Here is a 19391-nt window from a genome sequence, read left to right as displayed (position 1 = left end):
GTTGAGCATTGTTCTCTTCCCTATGCCTGTTTTCCTCTATTTCAACTCCAATGTAATGACCATAAATCTGTGGTTTTCAACCCTTTTCATTTAAATTCTACATTCTATTTTTGCTACGACAGTAATATGCAATATGGCCCTCTGGAGTGAGTGGAAATATAGTGGCCCTCTCCACTAAGTTGCCCACCACTGCTGTAGATCATGATACGGCCACCAGAGGGGCACATACTGTAGGACACCGGTTCATGACTGTCACCTGACTGGCTGAGAAACATATTGACCTAAATAGCTGAAACAACCACATGCATACTGGATCACTGGTTCACACAGCATGACATGCAGGAATGTGGGATTTCATGATTCTGCATCCATTGTCATCACATTTGGGCAAGTGGGTATGGCCTAATTTAGCCCAAGGAGTGTTTTTTCGTGCAAAACTAATCCTTGGAATGGGTTTAGAATCATAAAAACCCTAGTTTGACATGTCACATGCTAAGCACAATGACTATTTGAAAATGTTACCTTTTATATAGGAGGATAAATGGTACCCAACTTTCAACCCCTGAATTTACCATGATCCACTAATTATTTAATTGAAACATTTTTATGTTCTTTTGATGACCCTAAGAAAAAAAACCTTGAGCGATTACTATTGCAATTTATTTTGGTTCAAACCTTATTGACTGGCCTATAGCTGTCCGGGGGGGTTTAGCAGGTAGCAAACGCAATGGCTGGACATATGAGCACTGAGACATGAAATAGAAAATGTCAAGGCGAGGAACACTGTGTGGCCTGAATGGAACTTGTCAACTCTAATGAGGCTTGGCTTGCTCCACAAGACGCAATGACTTAATCTATTGGCACATAGGACTTTACATTATGAATAGGTGTCAGTGATCACTTGGCCAACACCCTGATGTGTGTGTGTGTGTGTGTGTGAGTGTGAGTGTGAGTGTGAAAAAGCCCTTTGAATTGAATTGATAGAGCGAGAGAGAGGGTTTTGTTTAATGAATTACTCTGGATTTGTTTTTACGTCCTGATACCCCGTCCAGGACAGGCTTCAGACGTGCCTCCTCAGGAGACTTTGCTCAGATCTGAACCCTTTTGATTTGGTGTTAGGAACCTGATTAGCATCAGGTAACACCAAATCAAACCCCAGGCAGGGTTCGAACCCACAGCCTTCCGCATGAAAGGCATATGCTCTCCTTTAGTTAATTACTGTAATGACTATTAAATAAGCCCTTGTTATATATACGTTCCCAAACTAAATCCAGTCTGACTAGTGTAGCCTGCCCTTCATTAATAGTTAGTTACTGAGTGTAGTTAAGTTTGATCAGCCCGTCCGTGTAGAGCTAACCTCGCTTTTATGATGGCGTGCTAACTGCCCAACTAACTGGCTCTAAATGGCAGATTGGGATTATTACCATTCATACATTTTAATCTGCCTCTGATTGTAATCTCTTTATCTGCTGAGTGGAATTAGTAGTACACTTCATGTGAATGTCTGCGTATAGTGCGGACAACCATACAGATGTAGTGCCAAATACCAATGTGTAGCTCTCTGCTTGTCCCTTTTCCCTAATGGAGGGGAAAAGTTCAGTTCCAAAAATGTCCTTGGCTTGACGGAACTCCTCAGAAGGTGCCATCATCGGTCATTGGCACACTTTCAGTCAGGTGACATTTTAGTACAAACGTGTGACAAACTGCCTCCAGTAGAGCCACGTCACATCCTCTTAGTCAGCAAGTTGTACTTCTGTTTTGCTGCGAGTGATTGTTTAAACGACTACGACCATGATTCATTTCCTTGACATTCATGAGTTGACAGACAGCATAATAACCTTATGTTTCAAAGTGAGAGAGAGAGCGTCACACCTGCTGTTCTGACTGCAACAGCATGCCTCCTGGCAGTAATGATGACAAAATATTACCCAGATGCAAAAGTGCAGCAAACACGCCCATGTTGATGTAATGAAGGTCGGCTGGCAGGCAGACAGGGACCGCTTTTTGAACCTTTTCTCGGGGTGAATTTAGGATTTTAACGATTATTCCCTCTTCACAGTTCCCTTTAACGAATCCTAGCTTTGTAAAAAGATAATTTACATTCTTGACAAACACATTTAATGATGCATACATACAGTAGGCCTTTTGCATACATGTATAGCGGTTCTAAAGTGAGATTCAGGAAACCTCCTCTGGGTTATACTTGAATGGGTTCTAAATGGATGTACATGATATACTGTATGTAACTCTTGACAGTGCACTAATGGACCCTTACGGATCTGTATATCTGACAGTGTACAAAATGGAACCAAATGGACCCTTACAGATCTGTATCTCCGATGGTCCCGGAACCAATTTGACACTGTCTGAGTTACAATGGTCCTGGAAAGTTTGAGAACCAATGTGATTCCGGTTCCACGTCACATGCTACTTAAAGCACAATGTCATTTTTCAATGTTTTGGCTTATACGTTGTTAATGGTACCCCAACTTTCAACCCCTGGATTTACCTTGATCCACTAATAATATAATTTACAACATTTAATTATGTCATTTGGATGACCCTGAGGATCATTAAAAACCTTGCGCGATTACTATTGCAGTATCTTTTGTGTCAAACCTCACTCTGTCACAGCCAGGCTATCACTAAAACATCATCATTTATCATTATTTATTTCTGTGTGAGGAGGGATCAACTTCAAAATCCAAACTGAAGTACTGTAGTACACCCTGAAAGCAAATAACCAAAATGGGTTTAGATGTCTTTTCAACGGTTTTTAATCAATCTCACTGTTGGCAATCAGCCTCAATTGTCCGTCAGTGTAGGTTACTATTGGCATTGATTCTGAGTGTGATATCTTTGACTCAAGATAACCACAAGCAGACAACAATGGGGCTTATTGTCCAATATGAAACTCAATATAGCCATTTATAGTATTACTTTTAGAATAATAGATATTATTATTTACGTAGGCATATCCCTATTACACATATGACCCCTCTTCCTCACACTCTCACTCTCTTAATTCAATTCAAAGGGCTTTATTGGTATGAGAAAACAAAAAACATTTACATTGCAAAATTGCAAACTGGAACAATACATGTATTGTTCACGCACGCACACACACACACACACACACACACACACACACACACACACACACACACACGCATAGACACACACACGCACACACATTGTGACTGCAACTTGTTCCTGTTCGCAGATGACTGCTGGTCTCGGACAGGAATAAACTGCCGGTTGAAAAGGCCCTCAGCTCTGAACTCGGTAGAATCTGCACCTGGCTCACTGATAACAAACTATCTTTACACCTGGGAAAAATGGAATCCATTCTATTTGGATCAAATAGTAATCTCAGCAAGGCAGATGGCTTCTTGGTTAGAGTGGGTGACAATATTATCACACAAAAAGATGAAATTACCTACAGGTTCCATCCTGGAGGCAAATCTTTCCGGTGATAAAATGGCCACCAACGTAATCAAAAAAGTCAACCAAAGAACAAGAATCCTGTACAGGATCTCTTCATTGGTTAACAAAAACACCGTGACTATTCATACACCTCTTGGTACCACAGCACCTCAAAGGCCCTTAAAACCCATTTTGGGCGGGAACCCCTTTTGGTGTTAGCATTATGTTATGCTTTAGCTATTGAAAAATAGCAGATCTCTACGAGCTTGTAGGTCTGCTATTTTTGAAAAATCAAAGAACGACGATAGAATCTGATCTCAGGTCAGAATGGGTTAAAACAAGGCTCCAGACTTCCCAAAACAAACTGGTCAGGCTCCTACTTGGCCTCACTCCCCGAACCCACCGTGACCTCAGCCCTGCCCACTTTGACAGGCTGGAATGGCTTAGGGTTGACGACCCATTGCATCTTGCAATGGGTCTGGTCCACAAGATTCGATACACCACCAAGATACCCATGTAGGCCTACCTAAATCTAAATACTTCCTTAATGTCAATGAAGTCCAGTCCACACCCACAACACCAGAGGGAGTTCAACAAACCATGTGCAACCCAGATTCGGCACAAACAAGGGACTAAATTAATTTTGCTCCTATGCCATGTGGAACGCCCTCAACTGTCATTAAGACATGTGAATCCCTTGACTCCTTCAAAACCGTTCTCAAAGGGCACCTATGGACGGCTGCAATTCGAAACTGGCCCCCGTAAAATGTGGCGCAACCGATCCCTTACTGAGCTATGTAAGTGGGTGGGTGGCTGCGTCTGAGCACGGTCTGGCTGGGTCTGAGCACACGAGTCATGATACACGAGTTTCACCACTCACTTCACACGGGTGTGATTTTTACCTCCTTTATGATGATTTCCTGTTTTTGGCTATATAGAAGTGTATATTTGTACGTCTCTAAATGTTATGATGAATTGAAAACGGGGGCACAGTCGGCAGTGCTGTCGCCTCACAGCTAGAAGTTCCTGGGTTCGATTCCTGCTGGGGACGCTGTGGGCGTGTTCTCTTCTCATCAGTGCCCATACCCGAGGCGGGCTTGGCGAAAGGGTCTTTCTGTGTGGAGTTTGCATGTTCTCCACGTGTCCCCTAGGGTAGGTACCCTCACAAAAACATGCAGTGATCCTGGTCTGGCCAGCCGGGACGCCTGATGGAGGGGAAAGGAACTTTCCAACGTTATTCGTTGGAATAACGTGTTCCTTCCGCGCGCTACGTTCAGCCAAGGAAACTCCCCCCTCCTATCAGGTGAAAAGAAGCAGCTTGGACTCCTCATGCATAGAAGGAAGCATGAGGTCAGTCCGCTGCCCCCCAAGTTGGCAGAGGAAGTGTAGCACCCAGGATTATATTAGATAATTGACAATGGGTGAAAAAATGGGTTGCAAAAGTGGGATAAAAAATTAAAATCACACCCGTGTGAACTGAGTGGTGCAATCCCCCCCCCCCCACACACCTCTCTCTCTCTCTCTCTCTCTCTCTCTCATTGGCAGGCAGCAGGCACATCACTATCTCTCTCTGTTTCTGGCGCCCCCTACTGGTACTAATAAGTCACATACTCGTGCTCATGACTGATACATACCGGTAGATGTATACGCACGGACATTGCTGGTTGTAGGAGTGGTTGCACCACTCAAAAAACGGTGGACCCTCTTGTAAACAACTTTGCTTTATGGTGTCGTCCACTCACAGTTAACAGTTTTTGTATTGAGTTGTGCTTGAAATGTACTGTAATTCTGCAAACTGTTAATAAATACTAAAACAATCAATCAATCAATCAATCACTCACTCACTCACTCACTCACTCAATCAATCACTCTCTCTCCCTCTCTCTCCCTCTCTCTCTCTCTCTCTCTCTGCAAAGGGAGTCATGCGTCTTTAACTAGAGGCGTAGCTCTCCTTTTGCTCATTGTGTATGTGTGCGACTTCGGGGAGAAATTTCCGCTTCCTGCAACCACCGATAATAATAAACACCATAGCGAAGTTGAGTCAGAAGGGAGAGAGGGGGAGAGAGAGAGGAGACGCTGACTACAATGTTATCGTTATTAGCCCGCGATTAGTAGAAATCGGATCAACTTTCGATCGCCCAGACGAGAGCACTGTCTTCACTCGTCGGCGAGCAGGAGGACAGATCGTTGAGAGAGACAGCATCGGGGGTTGATCATCGTGGAAAAACCCGCAAAAACCCGTCCAGCAGCGAGCCAGCAGCAGCAGCCTCCAGCAGGATGTCGGAGCGAGGAGGGCTCCCGCGGACCGGGGCCGGGGGGGTCCCCTCCCCGCACATGCAGCCCTCCAAGCCGGTCACCATCTCCTCCTCCAGCCGCCCGGTGCACATGAACCTCTACGCTACCTGGGAAGTGGACCGATCCTCGCCCAGCTGTGTGCCGAGGTAAGCGGGGTGTATAGCTTCAATGACAGGGTGGCTGGCTGGCTGTCGGCGAGGAGGAGGATATGTCTTGTTGTCCTGTCATGGTTTCTGTCGAGGAGGATGATCTGTCCTGTCCTGTCTGTCATGAATGATTTGGAATTGGAGGAATGCTAAATGTTGTCAACAACCGTGACATCTGTGTTGTGTGGCGTTCTAGGTTTAGGCTGCTAGATGATCGATCACATGCCTTTTTTGTCAGTTCCAGTTGTGTCTCTTGTCTCTTTTCATTCTTCACTACAAACCGCCATATATCAAGCAGACTATATGTTGCTTGCAAGCTATGTATCACAGACAGTGACATTCACCACCACAAACGACTCGATCAAATATGATCGTCTTGATTCAAGGTCTATCTCTGTGATGTGTTTTGAACATTAGGCAGTGTGTGATCATGTCTAGACTAGAGGAGGCATTTTTAAATCAAGATATTGTAAGATCGATTGGGGGGAATTTGGGGTGACTGACTTACTTCTGGCATCCATAAATCAAATGACACATTTCCTTTGGAGTCTGTCTTACCCAGATTGAGACCATCATAATAGACTGACCGATGTAGCGATATGTATATCTGTAGGTTGTTTGCTGAACTGAACAATGAGGCAAGCCAGACCAGACAGCGATGCTGTTGGCTAGACACCTGAACTGAACCACCAGGCTCGATGCAAACAAAGACTCCTGAATAGTCTTTTGTTGGGTTTTGCAATTGCAATACAGCAGCATGCATGTACTGTATGTAGGCTATGCATGAATTGATTGTGGGTTTTGGGTAATTTTTCAATAACACAATGCTTTAATAATGAAGCAAACACCTCCTCAGGTGTGTGAGGGAGGGGGGAAGTCATGCACCAAAACCTTCTTAATATTTGGCTTTACACTTTTAACCTGCTATTACATACATACACAGAGGCACATTGTTAAGCTTTTTTTAACCAAGCTACTTTAGAAAGAACATGGTATATCGAACACATTGAATATCACAGTTATAATGTTTATATATTGAGTTATCCAGTCCTTTTTGCACGTAGGAATTGGGTATTTTTGTATGTGACAAAATGTATGAAATCACAGTTGCACATCATTTTATTGATGTGCTACATTGCACTCGCATTGTTGCAGCTGCTTTCCCAGTTCCCACACAGATAAGGGCATCTTAATGACACATCTGAATGATATTTCTTCACCACATAAATGTGGGATCCTTCTATTCACTGGCATTCCTTTAGCGTCTGTGACCCTCATGGAACTGTATGTCATGAGGAATATGAAATGATGAGGAGTATTACATTTCAGGGGTTAGCTGCTTCAACCGAAGCCATCGTCATATGATCCATATGCCTGGTTAAACAGCATGTTGCGTTAGACAGAGGGTTAAGATATGGAATAGCTGTCTTAATCGAGTGAATTGGCAAGGCTAAAAATCTGCTGCAGATGGAATGCGGCATGGCAATGGTCCATCCGTAGTCGGGTTGAGAGGGAAACGGCTCCACCAGAGAGCTCCAAACATCCCTCTCCAGAGCAACATTAGTAACTTCCTCCTGGGGGATCCCGAGGCGTTCCAAGGCCAGTTTAGAGATATAATCCCCCCATCTGAACCTTGGTCTGCCCGTGGGTCTCCTCCCAGTGGGACGTGCCTCGAGGACCTCCCTACTGTAGGTAGACGCTCAAGAGGCATCCTAACCAGATACCCGAACCACCTAAGCTGGTTTCTTTCCAAGCGAAGAAACAGCGACTCTACTCCGAGTCTCTCTCACGTGACTGAACGGGAGCCACCCGTCGAAGAAAACTCATTTCGGCCGCTTGTATTCGCAAACTTATTCTTTTGGTCATGACCCACACTTCATGACCATAGGCGAGAGTAGAAACAAAGATTGCATGGCGATGATGTTTGTACAAAAATAACCATAAAATGATCAAATGAAGTTAAATGATATCCCATGATATAATATTATATTATACAGTACATATAGGCCTACCATATTATTACACAGCTTGGTTGAATGCTTGATTCTGAAAGGTCAATCGCTGAATTCAGTGTTGTGTTATTCCTTGATAACAGACCGCTCCGCTCTATAACAGACCGCTGCTAATCAAAGCCTCAGAACACCTGCTGCGCTGCTTGGATTTCATGCTGTACCCAACATGACAGCCATGTAAACAAACACACAACGTCACTTAAATAAACATTGCTCTCAAGAATGTTTTTGAAAACATTTGAAGCGAGAAATAGACGATGCAGTACCTGACAGTTCATTTGATTTATTCCATTTGATCAACACTCACTTCCTTGTGTGACCGAGGTGACTTGTTGCGTTGCAGGGCCAACTTGGAACACTTTCATTACATAAGTAGCCATGAAATAAGCGGGATAATGTATGGCTAGTGGTTATTGTTTTTTTGTGCCTTTATTGATAGTTACAGTGAAGACAGACAGGAAAGAGGGAGAGAGAGAAGGGGAGAGACATGCAGCAAAGGTCGTCATGAACGGGACTCGAACACACGACACGCTGTCAGGCAAGAGTCTATATGTGGCATGAACGTGGACCACTAGCCCAAACACCATAGCAACAATGACCACCTAGCCATACATTATCCCTTACATAGAATGTGTACTAAAAGCATCTTTTACACAAGTCTATGCCACACTACGTTTTATTAGAGTTGCAGGCATGAATGAATGAATGAATTCCATGTGTTACCATGTAGATTATATACACTGTATATAGCACTTCTAGACTGTTAGACTAATCTTTTATTGAACAATGTCAATACAGTCTATAAACAAGAGCGAGTGTTTTCATAGAGGGACTCTATGCAGCCTGGGCTACTGAATGTAATTACTAGTAAGCCTGTGGTGGTGAAAGCACTAGAACTTATGTACACGCTGACATTTTAATGCTGCTTCTGAACGGCTTTGGGGAGAGCCTCAAGGGTTCATTTTGCCTTGTAGTATTTTGGAAGTGCGTACGTGCGACGTGCGTGTGGTGTGTGTACTCCATTTGTGAATACATAGGTGCTCTTTTCATTCCATATGTTGAGTGCTGTGCATAAATAAAACAATTTAATAATAATAATTATAATAATAATTACTAATTAGCCTACATGATGCACTGAGACTCTTATTCCCCGTTGCCAGTTTTGCGTCAGATAACCACTAGAATTGTTGACCTTGTTTACTTTATTATTTATCCTTCTTGGGTGTGATTAGGACCTTTTTTAACAACAACATACCCACAGAGGGGTCCCTATGAATGTTTAATGACACCATTTTGAAATAATGTGATGTGCTCGTTTATTCATCGCCTGTTGTTTTTCGGCACTGCAGCCACTCACACTCACGCTTTGATTTCACAAGAGAGAGGCAGGAGGTGAGACAGCATGAGTACTGTAAATGGGGGGGGGGGGAAAGGCACGCAAGCATGCACGCACGCGCATGTCACATTATTACACACACACACACACACACACACACACACACACACACACACACACACACAGAAGGCTATAGAGCTGTTGGTCATCTACATTTAAATGACTTTTCCCCTCTCAGGCACAACAAATCTATTTTTCAGCAAACAAATGAACTATTCAGAAAACACAAAGCGATGGCAACAAACATGCGCCACAACCTGTCATCATGTTCTGCGTCAGATTAGAAGCCCACTGTGAGCAATATCGCCAAAGCAATATGCTTAGGCGATATTAAAAAGTAAAACCTTAAAGTATGTATCGCGCATAATTAGTCTCTGTCGAGTGGACACCTCGTATGTCCAAAAACTGTTCTCTTTTCAGGATTCAAATATAAAAATAGCAAAAGTAGACCTACAAGCTCTGTACCTGCAATTTTTGATGCTTTTGTGTAACACTTGTAGAGTGCTCAAGTCGGCCCTAGTAGGGCGTTAATTTACACAAAAAATAAATAAAAATATGGAGATATGCGGTTTCTGCCAGACAGCAACAATTTCATATCCTCTGTACCAAAGCTCCGGCTCTGTGCTTCGTCTCCGTGACTTGGAGGGATGCAGGAAGTAATAATGTCAGGGTCAACCTTTTTAAAGTCTTTACTTGGGGTTGAGTGTCAGTGTGGCCTCTGCGGTATTCTCATTGCTTAATCCTCGTCTCAGAAAGCGCTGCTATATTAATCAATTGTTTTAATGTCTTTGTTGCTTATTGGGCATCTCTGTGTGGTCAAATAGTTTTTAGGCAATTTATTTTTGTGATGTTATTGCCCCTGAGAGAGCGTAATGGATGTTATGCGTTGTACAATGTTCTGGTTATTAATCCTTGCGTGAGAAGAGACCAGCTGCAACAGCTGACAAATAAGCTGTTTGAATTAATTTCCAAGATTTACTTTTGATTAATTTATGCAGTCGTTGAGTCGTAGTGCACATCAAAAAGGGAGTTTGAAACTAGGTCTGTTTTTGAAGATTACATAAAAAGTTTCGCTTTATGTTATGTTATGCTATGAGTGACTGGAGAGTTGGAAGACAGGCCTTAGAACTCAGAACCCAAGTAGTGAGTGGGTGGGCGTTGTCTAAGCTCTGTTCTTGGCTCTGGCGGTGTGTGCCAGTGGTTCTCAGTAATACGTGGAAAGCACTTGTTCATGTCAAAGACATTGATCTGTATTTGGCCGTGGACCCCCTCATCTGAAAAGGGTTTGTGCCATGGACAATGTAACAAACATTTATGATATTTTGCAAACATTTTCAAAAATACCTGGACGAATTTGTGATTTCTTGTTTATGGCTAAACCCTGGCCCAGAATATCACCTGCTTTCAGCCAACATAAATTCTGCCCACTAAGACGGACATCCCTGGATGAATCAGAGAGAGTCCCATCGAGGCCAGATGAACTTAAGTCATATCATAACTAGCCTCTGTTCTCTGGTCCTCCACACTGCCTCTGTTCTCTGGTCCTCCACACTGACTCTGTTCTCTGGTCCTCCACACTGCCTCTGTTCTCTGGTCCTCCACACTGCCTCTGTTCTCTGGTCCTCCACACTGCCTCTGAAGTTCCCAGCTGAGTTCAGTGAGTCCAGCGTGTCTCTGACCTCACCTTTTCTCCCCATCCTGTCACTGTGGCTCAGCACCCACTTCTCTCACTACAGAGTGCATTATATAGAGTTGCTGTCGGCCTCAGAAACCTCATATCTCCATACCGGTAATTTAACTTTTTGTGTTTCTCTTCGTGAATTAAAATCAACACCCTACTTGATCGTACTACAGCGTCACAACAAAGTATGAACAGTATAGAGCGTCGCAGTCCCGCCCCCTCGAGAGACCCGGAAAATAAATTGCCGTTCATTTTCCTCATAGACTTTTCAGAAAGTATTTATTCAAAGACGTTTACGCCGCGGACAAAGCCAACTCTTGTCGTGACAAATCATGACAATAAACACAATTTTTTTGGGCCAAACAAATAATTAGAAAGTAGAAAAAAACGGCAGGTTACAACACTTTTTTTGTTGTTTTTCTTCTTATAAATGATTTGATCGGCCCAAAACATTGTGTTCATTGTCATGATTTGTCACGATCCGAGTTGGCTTTGTCCGCGGCGTAACCGTCTTTAAATAAATACTTTAGGAAAAGCCTATGGAGAAAATGAATGGAGAACCATTTCCTGGGCCACTCGTTGTTCTGAAAGGGGGAGGGACTGCGACGCTCTATAGCAGTATCTGCGGCGTGAAGCGACGCGTTTCAAGCTTCTAAGGACTGCTATGTTTGCTATTTTTGAATTTGAATCCTGAAAAGTAACAGTTTTGGACTTGTAGCGTCATCCACACACACACACACACACACTCACACACGCCCACTTTCACCCACACATGCACGCATGGGGCTAACCCTAGTAGCTGCCTCTGCTGCCCCTGGCTTCAGTTCACAGCACACCTTAAGTGTAGGTGGGGCTCTGCAGGGGGGGCTCTGCAGCAGCGCAGCACATAGGTCGCATACCACAGATACAACATGGTGTTGTTGGGCTGTGGGGAGGAATGTTGACGCTGCACGCCAAGAGCTTTTCACATCCAAAGCCAGGTTTTTTTTTTAATACTGTTTTTATTAGGCATTTTTGTTCGACAATTTCAGATTAGATAATGATAAGTAATTCAGTTAAATAAAAATGAAAAAAATAACAGGCAATGTAAATGTTCCACATACAGTATAACAAAAAAACATAAGTGTTTAAATCTAAACTCTTAAGGCATCCGTCATCCTGTGTTTTTAACCAGCTCTTGAACCCCAGCATCATTTATTATAATTTCTTTGCGTTGCAATGCGGTTGTGAGCTTGTAGATCTTTGCCTTTATTTATCTTTTACTAATTTAATAGTTCAAATAGCCTTTTATTTTATATATTATTTATGGAGGGACAGACAGTAGGCTGACAGGAAATGGGGGGAAGACATGCAGTAAAGGCCGTCGGGTTTTTTAACCTAGGCATTTCCCAGAGTATAATCTGTCAGTGTTCCTTGTTCCTTGTATTTATTTATTTTTACCTTGCTTGCTTGGTTACATTTGGTAATGTGACATAACAAGGCTGAAAAAAGGCTGAGATACACTTTTTGTTCACAGCACACACCTGACAAAAGACCATTGATATTAAATATTGATGATAGTTTAATTGAATCGTTTAAATCCGAAGCTAAATTATGTAGTTGGCCCTTGGGTGTTTTAATATCTTCTAATATGTCCCCCTTTGAAAAAGGTTTGGACACCCCTGGTGTAGACGAAAAAAAGCAGCCCAAGTAAGGCTGCAAGTCAGTCCGTTTATACTAAGAATAGATAGTATAAGTTAGCCGGCCTGGCTGGCTTCAGCCCATACACTGCCCAGTGCCCACTGCCCACTCACTCACTGAGTGGACTGCTTAGTCTGATATGCTTTAGGTGTAACTGTAAGTAGCTTTTCCTCCCCTTCATTGTGCTGGTGGTCTTTGTGTGCTAAGCCAGCGGCATCTCTGGAATGGAGCCCGTGGCCGAATGCTATGTCGCATTACTGAGTCTGAGGACGAGAGAGCTGACAGAGAAAGTGCCGACGTGACCAAGACCTTGAAGTGGGTGTCGATGTTGTAAGCAGAACGCAGCAGGACCTGTCTGTCTGTGTGCTCTCTTTCTTTAACCCATTTAGACCTGAGGACGATTCTACAAATGCCTTCTAAATCCTGACAGTTTTCTGAAAAACCCATGTAAGTTAAACATTTTCATGTCGAGGACATCCAAAAATATATGTAATGGGCCGCCGACCCCCATCTGAAAATGTTGTTCCAGGGACCCCCCCAGAAGCAAAGATTTTAGTTAAACGTTCGCTGTGAAAGAATATCTAGTCAAAGATTATTGTTACCAACAAATCCAAAAACATTTTTGCATATGATGGGTGAAGGAAGGAAGACAGGTTCTCAATCACACGCAATTCACGTGCACAGTTGACGTGCAGATTGCGTGCACTGTGAGAATAAATGGGCTTCAAAATAAAAGCAATGCGGTTTTAGTCCACCCATAATGTAATTAGAAAGTATGTTTTATTTTCAAATTATCACATAGTCTTTCACGGGACCGCGCCCACGTAAATCATTTATTTCTGGCGTATCAATTAATCATGCCATGTTGATGAGCTCAAGTCATCTCCAAATGTAGGCACAGTTTCAGCTCGACTTCCATAAACCACACCCTACTTGAACGTCCTACAGAGTCACACAAAGGCAATCGAAAGTAGCAGATCCACAATCTCAAAACGCATTACGAAAGGTAACAGTTTAATTTGGACATATCAGGTTTCCACCCAGCTGAGACGATATATTTGGCGCTCATCTCATCTGTCCAGCCAAGAATGGACAACACCATCCATGCCAAGGCTAGCAGCACCCAGAGCCAACTGTTGCTCTATAGTATAGTGGTGGGCCCTCTTATAGATGGATATAGTCTCCTACAGAGCCACCAACAACCATGCCACTACTACAAAGTCCCTGGAACAACATATTTTCAGATGGGGGTCCGCGGACAAATACAAATAATTCCTTGACATGGAAAGGTTGAGAACCACTGACATGGAAACATAGGTTTTTCAGAAAACTGATTTAGAGGCCTTTTTTTTATCGGCCTCAGATCTAAATGGGTTAAATGCAGCATGCGGTCGCACCTCCTAATGTAATGGGACAGTCTTTAGAAGGGATTCCTCTCTCATCATCATCATCATTATCAGCATCCTTGAGATCACAGGAAAATCATCTGGGTACATCTGCCATTTGCTGTGCATGACAGCAGTGTGAATCTAAAGTATAGTAAAGTATCAGAGAACATGGAAGTATTAAAGGAGGATGAGACTAGCTGGCCACTGCCACCGACACCAAGAACTCCCGGCCAAAAAGCTTGTACTGTGGGAGCATCGATCGAGAGACATCCCACACCTATACCTACGTGAGTGGACGTACTAAAGATGCTGATGCGGAAAACACAAATGAGCTGGCCAGATGTATGGGGAACAGAGATGACTGGAGACACAGATGGAGGGCTCGTCTGAGGACGACGTAGGGAGAGAGATAGCCTTTAGTGTGGCTATAGAGTTAGAGTCACTAAATTGAGAAAGGACGCAAGATTGTCATCCTCTGTGGGTCCTGGAATGTAATACTGTACTGTACTCTAACGTTGTTGAAGTAGGACTCATAAAATGTCCCTGGGACCCATCTAAAAGACCACCCCTGGGTCCCGCCCAGGAGCCATTACATTGAAAACCTATTTACATCACTGAATCATTGATACTTTGTGAGTACTCTTTCTACCGCTGGCGATGCGACGTGCAGTGATCTTGTAGATCGGCTCTTCTCGGCGTGCCACCTCACCGAGCATCTCCGTCCATTACGACACCATCAGCTAATGACTGAAATTACATTAAAAATAAATGCTGCTATCTATGTACAGGCGTAGTAATGAACACCGTGGCTGGCATGAAGCGACCACGAGCAGAGTTCAGGATGCAGTAAATTATACATGGTGCATTTGTTAAGAGTCGTGTGCTATAATTGCCCTGCAACACAATAGTGGGAGTATATCTGACATTGGTGTTCCGAGTGTCCGAGCTACGTAATACCGAGCTCTCTCTCTCGCTCTGACACACGCGCACACACACACACACACACACACACACACACACACACACACACACACACACACACACACACACACACACACACACACACACACACACACACTACTAGTGTTGATTAAGAACCCTTGGCTCGCTGGGCTTGGCAGTGCCCATTCTCCCTCCGTCAGGCTGAAGGGTGGCGAGGGCTGCTGTAGAGTTGGCTGCATGGTGGAACCACTTTAGAGATAAGGTGACATGAAGTTTCCCCGGCTGTGGCTGTAGAGTTGGCTGCATGGTGGAACCACTTTAGAGATAAGGTGACATGAAGTTTCCCCGGCTGTGGCTGTAGAGTTGGCTGCATGGTGGAACCACTTTAGAGATAAGGTGACATTCGGTGTATACTAACTCTACACACAACTGAGTTCAGCCACCTCACACTAGTCCTATAGTCTTCAGCCAGTCTTCACTTCAGTCTCTCTGCCTGCATTACTAGTATTTAGGGCTGTCAGCCTGTCACCATTACAAATTTAAGTTGACGATTAATTGTCACACAAATAATTGTATTAATTTAATACCAATACAATATTGGAATATTGGATCAGGAAGTTTATGTGAATTCAAGGCGTTTGATGTGAGTCATTAAATTGGGAAAACGAATCTTTTGGGAGTGAACTGTCCCTTTAAACCTAACCATTACATTGTACAGCTTTATTTTCTGCTAACCTTGCGTCACCAGACAGACCAGGCTTTCCTCCAAGGTGGAAAGCCTGGTCCGTGTTTTACTAAATTGCCGTGTGATCCGGTCGGGAGCGGATGACGTCATGTTGTAGCCAATACAAGCCACAGGCTATGAGAGAACGACTCACACTTTCATTGTTATTCTAACGGTTTGAGGGAAAGGATGTTGTTGTTTTGGGGGTCCTGGTCTGATGACTACATAACAATGACTAAAACATGGTTTAACGATATCATCCGCTCCCGAACCGGATCACAAACCCGAAAAGGAATGCTGCCCAGGCTAAGTTTCTGCTAGTGTGAATGCAGCATTATACTATACCCTACGGTCCATCCATGGCATGTACTCCATTCAAAGGTTCAATGCTGTGTAATTGGAAGTTGGAATGTTTTGCACAGCACGTACAAAAACAAAGTGCTTTCTTCCATACAGATTCAGCTCTGTATGTCTGGAAATGAACATGTTGTGGTTTCAGTGTTTGGAGTAGGAGACCTGAGAGCTTAGAAACAAAGTCTTTATTTTAGCAGTGGTTCTCTCAACCTGGGAGGAACACGTTATTCTAGTGCTTCTCAAAGTGCGGTCCGGGGACCCCCAGGGGTCCTTGAGTGGGTCTCAGGGGGTCCCCAGATAAAAAAAATTGATAGTTGGGAATAGGAACCAAATGGACACTGATGTGGCTGTAAGTCTGAGAGTGTACAAATGGAACCAAATGGACACTCACCAGCCACGACCACAGCTTTTTACCAAACATTTGGTGCATTTTGGGCGGTGGCTGGCTGCTGCTGGTGATGCTACCCAGCCTGGGATGCATATTGGGTGGAGGCCAGGGGAGCACATCTGTGCTACGTACAGTGGTGCGGGACAGTGGGTGATGGACAACTGGTCACGCCGCTGCCTGGAAGAGGAGATTAGGGCTTGTTGTTTGAGGACAGATTGCGTGTGTTTGTATACCCAGCTTGACTGAGGGGGCTGCCACCGTGCAGCCTCCAGCTTTTCACCAGAGGAGAAAAACAAACATTTTTATTTCTTTTTTTATAACTAATATTGGGGCGGGAAGCCCTTTTGGTGTTATAGCATTATGCTATGCTTTAGCTATTGAAAAATAGCAGACCTACAAGCTCGTAGCGCGCCACTCGGTGGCGCGCTATGAGCTTGTAGATCTGAGCTTTGAAGAATCGAAGAACGACTGACATAGAAACATAGCTTTTTCAGAAAACTGTCAGGATGTAGAAGACATTTATATAATCTGATCTCAGGTCAAAATGGGTTAATCCAAAATGAGTTAATAGCACAGGCAGACTCTTCACATACTATAGACTATATATTATGTGAAGAGTCTGCCTGTGCTATTAACTCATTTTGGGATGCTAAGCATGTCTGAAATAAATGTCAAATCGACATGTAAAATATGAAATAAATGCTTAAACATGTAGCTAGGTCCACAGGAGTGAACCTTTCAAGTTTTCTCAATTCCTGTTTCTCTGCAAAGACATTACTCTATAAGCCATATCTCCAAAACCAAGATGTCAATTTCAACCTATGATTCCCTGTGACATGAACAAACGAAAATGACAACAAATCCAATGTGCGTGCGTGCGCGGCTGCGCGCACGTGTCACTTGATGGTGTGCTTTGTATTGTTCCTGACAGTGACCTCCATGGGATCCCATCTGGACAGGCCAATAGCTAGCTGGACACACACACACACACACACACACACACACACACACACACAGATTACTGTCCAAGTTTTGGGGACGCCCAGCTATGTCCTGATGTCTGCTCCTCCGCTATGTCTAATATAATATTACATAATCAAGAACACACAGCGGCATGAAAGAACACAGCTTTGGAAGCCAGGATCACACTGACAACACGCACGCGCACACACACACACACACACACACACACTCACACTCACACTCACACTCACACTCACACACTCTCTCTCTCTCTCTCTCCAGGGGCTGTTAACTGTAAGAGGTATAATTTTTGTTTTAGTACAGTGAGTGGTCACGGTTTTAAATTATATTGCTGACAGAGCCTTTTTTTCACCATCATTTCCGCACGATAAAATTATAATGATTAAAAGCTATAAAAAGCCAACATCTAAGATTTATATTTATAAGTATTTTAAGAAAAGCATTGTTTTCTGTTGTGCACAGGTTTGATTCATAGGTGGCCCTGTTGCTTAGGAGGCTGTCTGGAACAGCCCTCTCTCAAAGGACCAAATTACGCTCTAGTGATTTGAAAATTGCACTAGTCCACTGCGCACGCCTATGCACACACACATATATGCACACACGTGCGCGTTCATGTTCACCCAAAACAATGTGTACAGCCAGGTATGTACTGTAGTCTGTAGGTGCATACATATTAGGCACATACCTACCTGCCTGTGTATCTGCATGCCCATGCATGCAAAGTGTCTGAACTCCCCTAGCAGCACTCTCACTCTCAGGTTACTCATTATTCCCCCCTGGGGTGATAACGGTAGCGCTGCAGTGTTGTTGACCTTGACACTTTGCCCGCCAAGTAAGTTTGATTGATGCACTTTGTATTGGCCTTCGAGTCGGCTTGGCTGTGGTTGACTGCACTTGCCTGCACCTGCAACAGACACAGCAAGTGTCACTAGAGAAACTTCACAAAAAATGGCCAGCCAGTTGACATACATTATCAGTTGTCTGTGACATATCTGTATGTTGGTGACAATCTGACTCCAGATTTGGTCAAGGTCAGAGCCCCATTGCCTTCCATAATATCAGGCATATACTGGGCTTAAGTGGTTTATGAGCCATAACCTAAAGATTGAAGACCTGACACTGCGCAAAAAGCATGTAATACGGATGTGTATATTACAGGAAACTCCTGTTAAACTTTGCAACAAACTCTGGTAAACTCCCGAATTGTACCGTCACACCTGTATATTACCGTATATTAACTGTATATGCTGCTAAACTTTAGGTTTACGGGCAAAATACAGTGCCCATAATTTCCCGTTAACTCCTCTTTTCACGTAGTGTGAAGTATTTAAGTAGCTTATCAGTGATTAACACATCCAGTAGGATTCATTGAGTGTGAATGTGACATTTGACTTGTGTTGTCAACTTAAGGCATTTATGTATTAGTAGATCATTCATTAAAATGGAATCAAACCTTAGGCAGCACCGACATGCATGTAGACAACGCAGCTGTGGCTAATACAATTAGTAACGGGTGTGTTAGATTTAGGCTGTGCTCAGATCCATGGAGGTGCCAAGCATAGACATTACACAGTATAGGCTATAGACAGTAATGACACACATAAATCTAACACACACATTATTTATTGTATTAGCTGCAGCTGTGTGGCTTATATGTTACATCACAGTGTACTAAATCTGCTAATGGGCCTTTTTTCAGTTTGTAAATAGATTTTTTTATTATATTCTTCACTGGGCACTGCTCAAGTGGAGGAAAAACATTTAGCTGAACATGGTAGAGTCAATACGACGTGCATACATGGCAACACTGCCTATCAATTTAGTTAGGCTTGTTTTTCCATAAGGGGCAAGCTCCAAAGTGGTCTTTGGCATGCCACTCCACAAAGAGTGGTATACCAAAGACCACTTTTGGAGCTCGCCCTCCCTCTGTTTTTTGCCACTCTGCCAACACACAACTGACACATCACTTCGTGCA

General features: G+C 43.5%; 1 protein-coding gene across 1 annotated transcript in view; it reads left to right on the top strand.

The window, feature by feature from the left end:
* Positions 1-5416: 5416 nt before the first annotated feature.
* pacs1 (phosphofurin acidic cluster sorting protein 1) overlaps positions 5417-19391 on the top strand; it is a 106599-nt gene continuing 92624 nt past the window's right edge. Inside the window, exon 1 of the mRNA XM_080792654.1 lies at positions 5417-5867. Coding sequence (XP_080648780.1) covers positions 5704-5867 — 164 coding nt within the window. The 5' untranslated portion in view covers positions 5417-5703. The remainder of the gene's footprint in view (positions 5868-19391) is intronic.

The sequence above is a fragment of the Protomyctophum bolini genome (assembly GCF_963924005.1).
Source record: "Protomyctophum bolini genome assembly, chromosome: 20".
NCBI lineage: Eukaryota > Metazoa > Chordata > Actinopteri > Myctophiformes > Myctophidae > Protomyctophum > Protomyctophum bolini.
The sequence above is the reverse complement of the archived record's forward strand: the minus strand, read 5'-3'. Positions and strand labels throughout refer to the sequence as shown.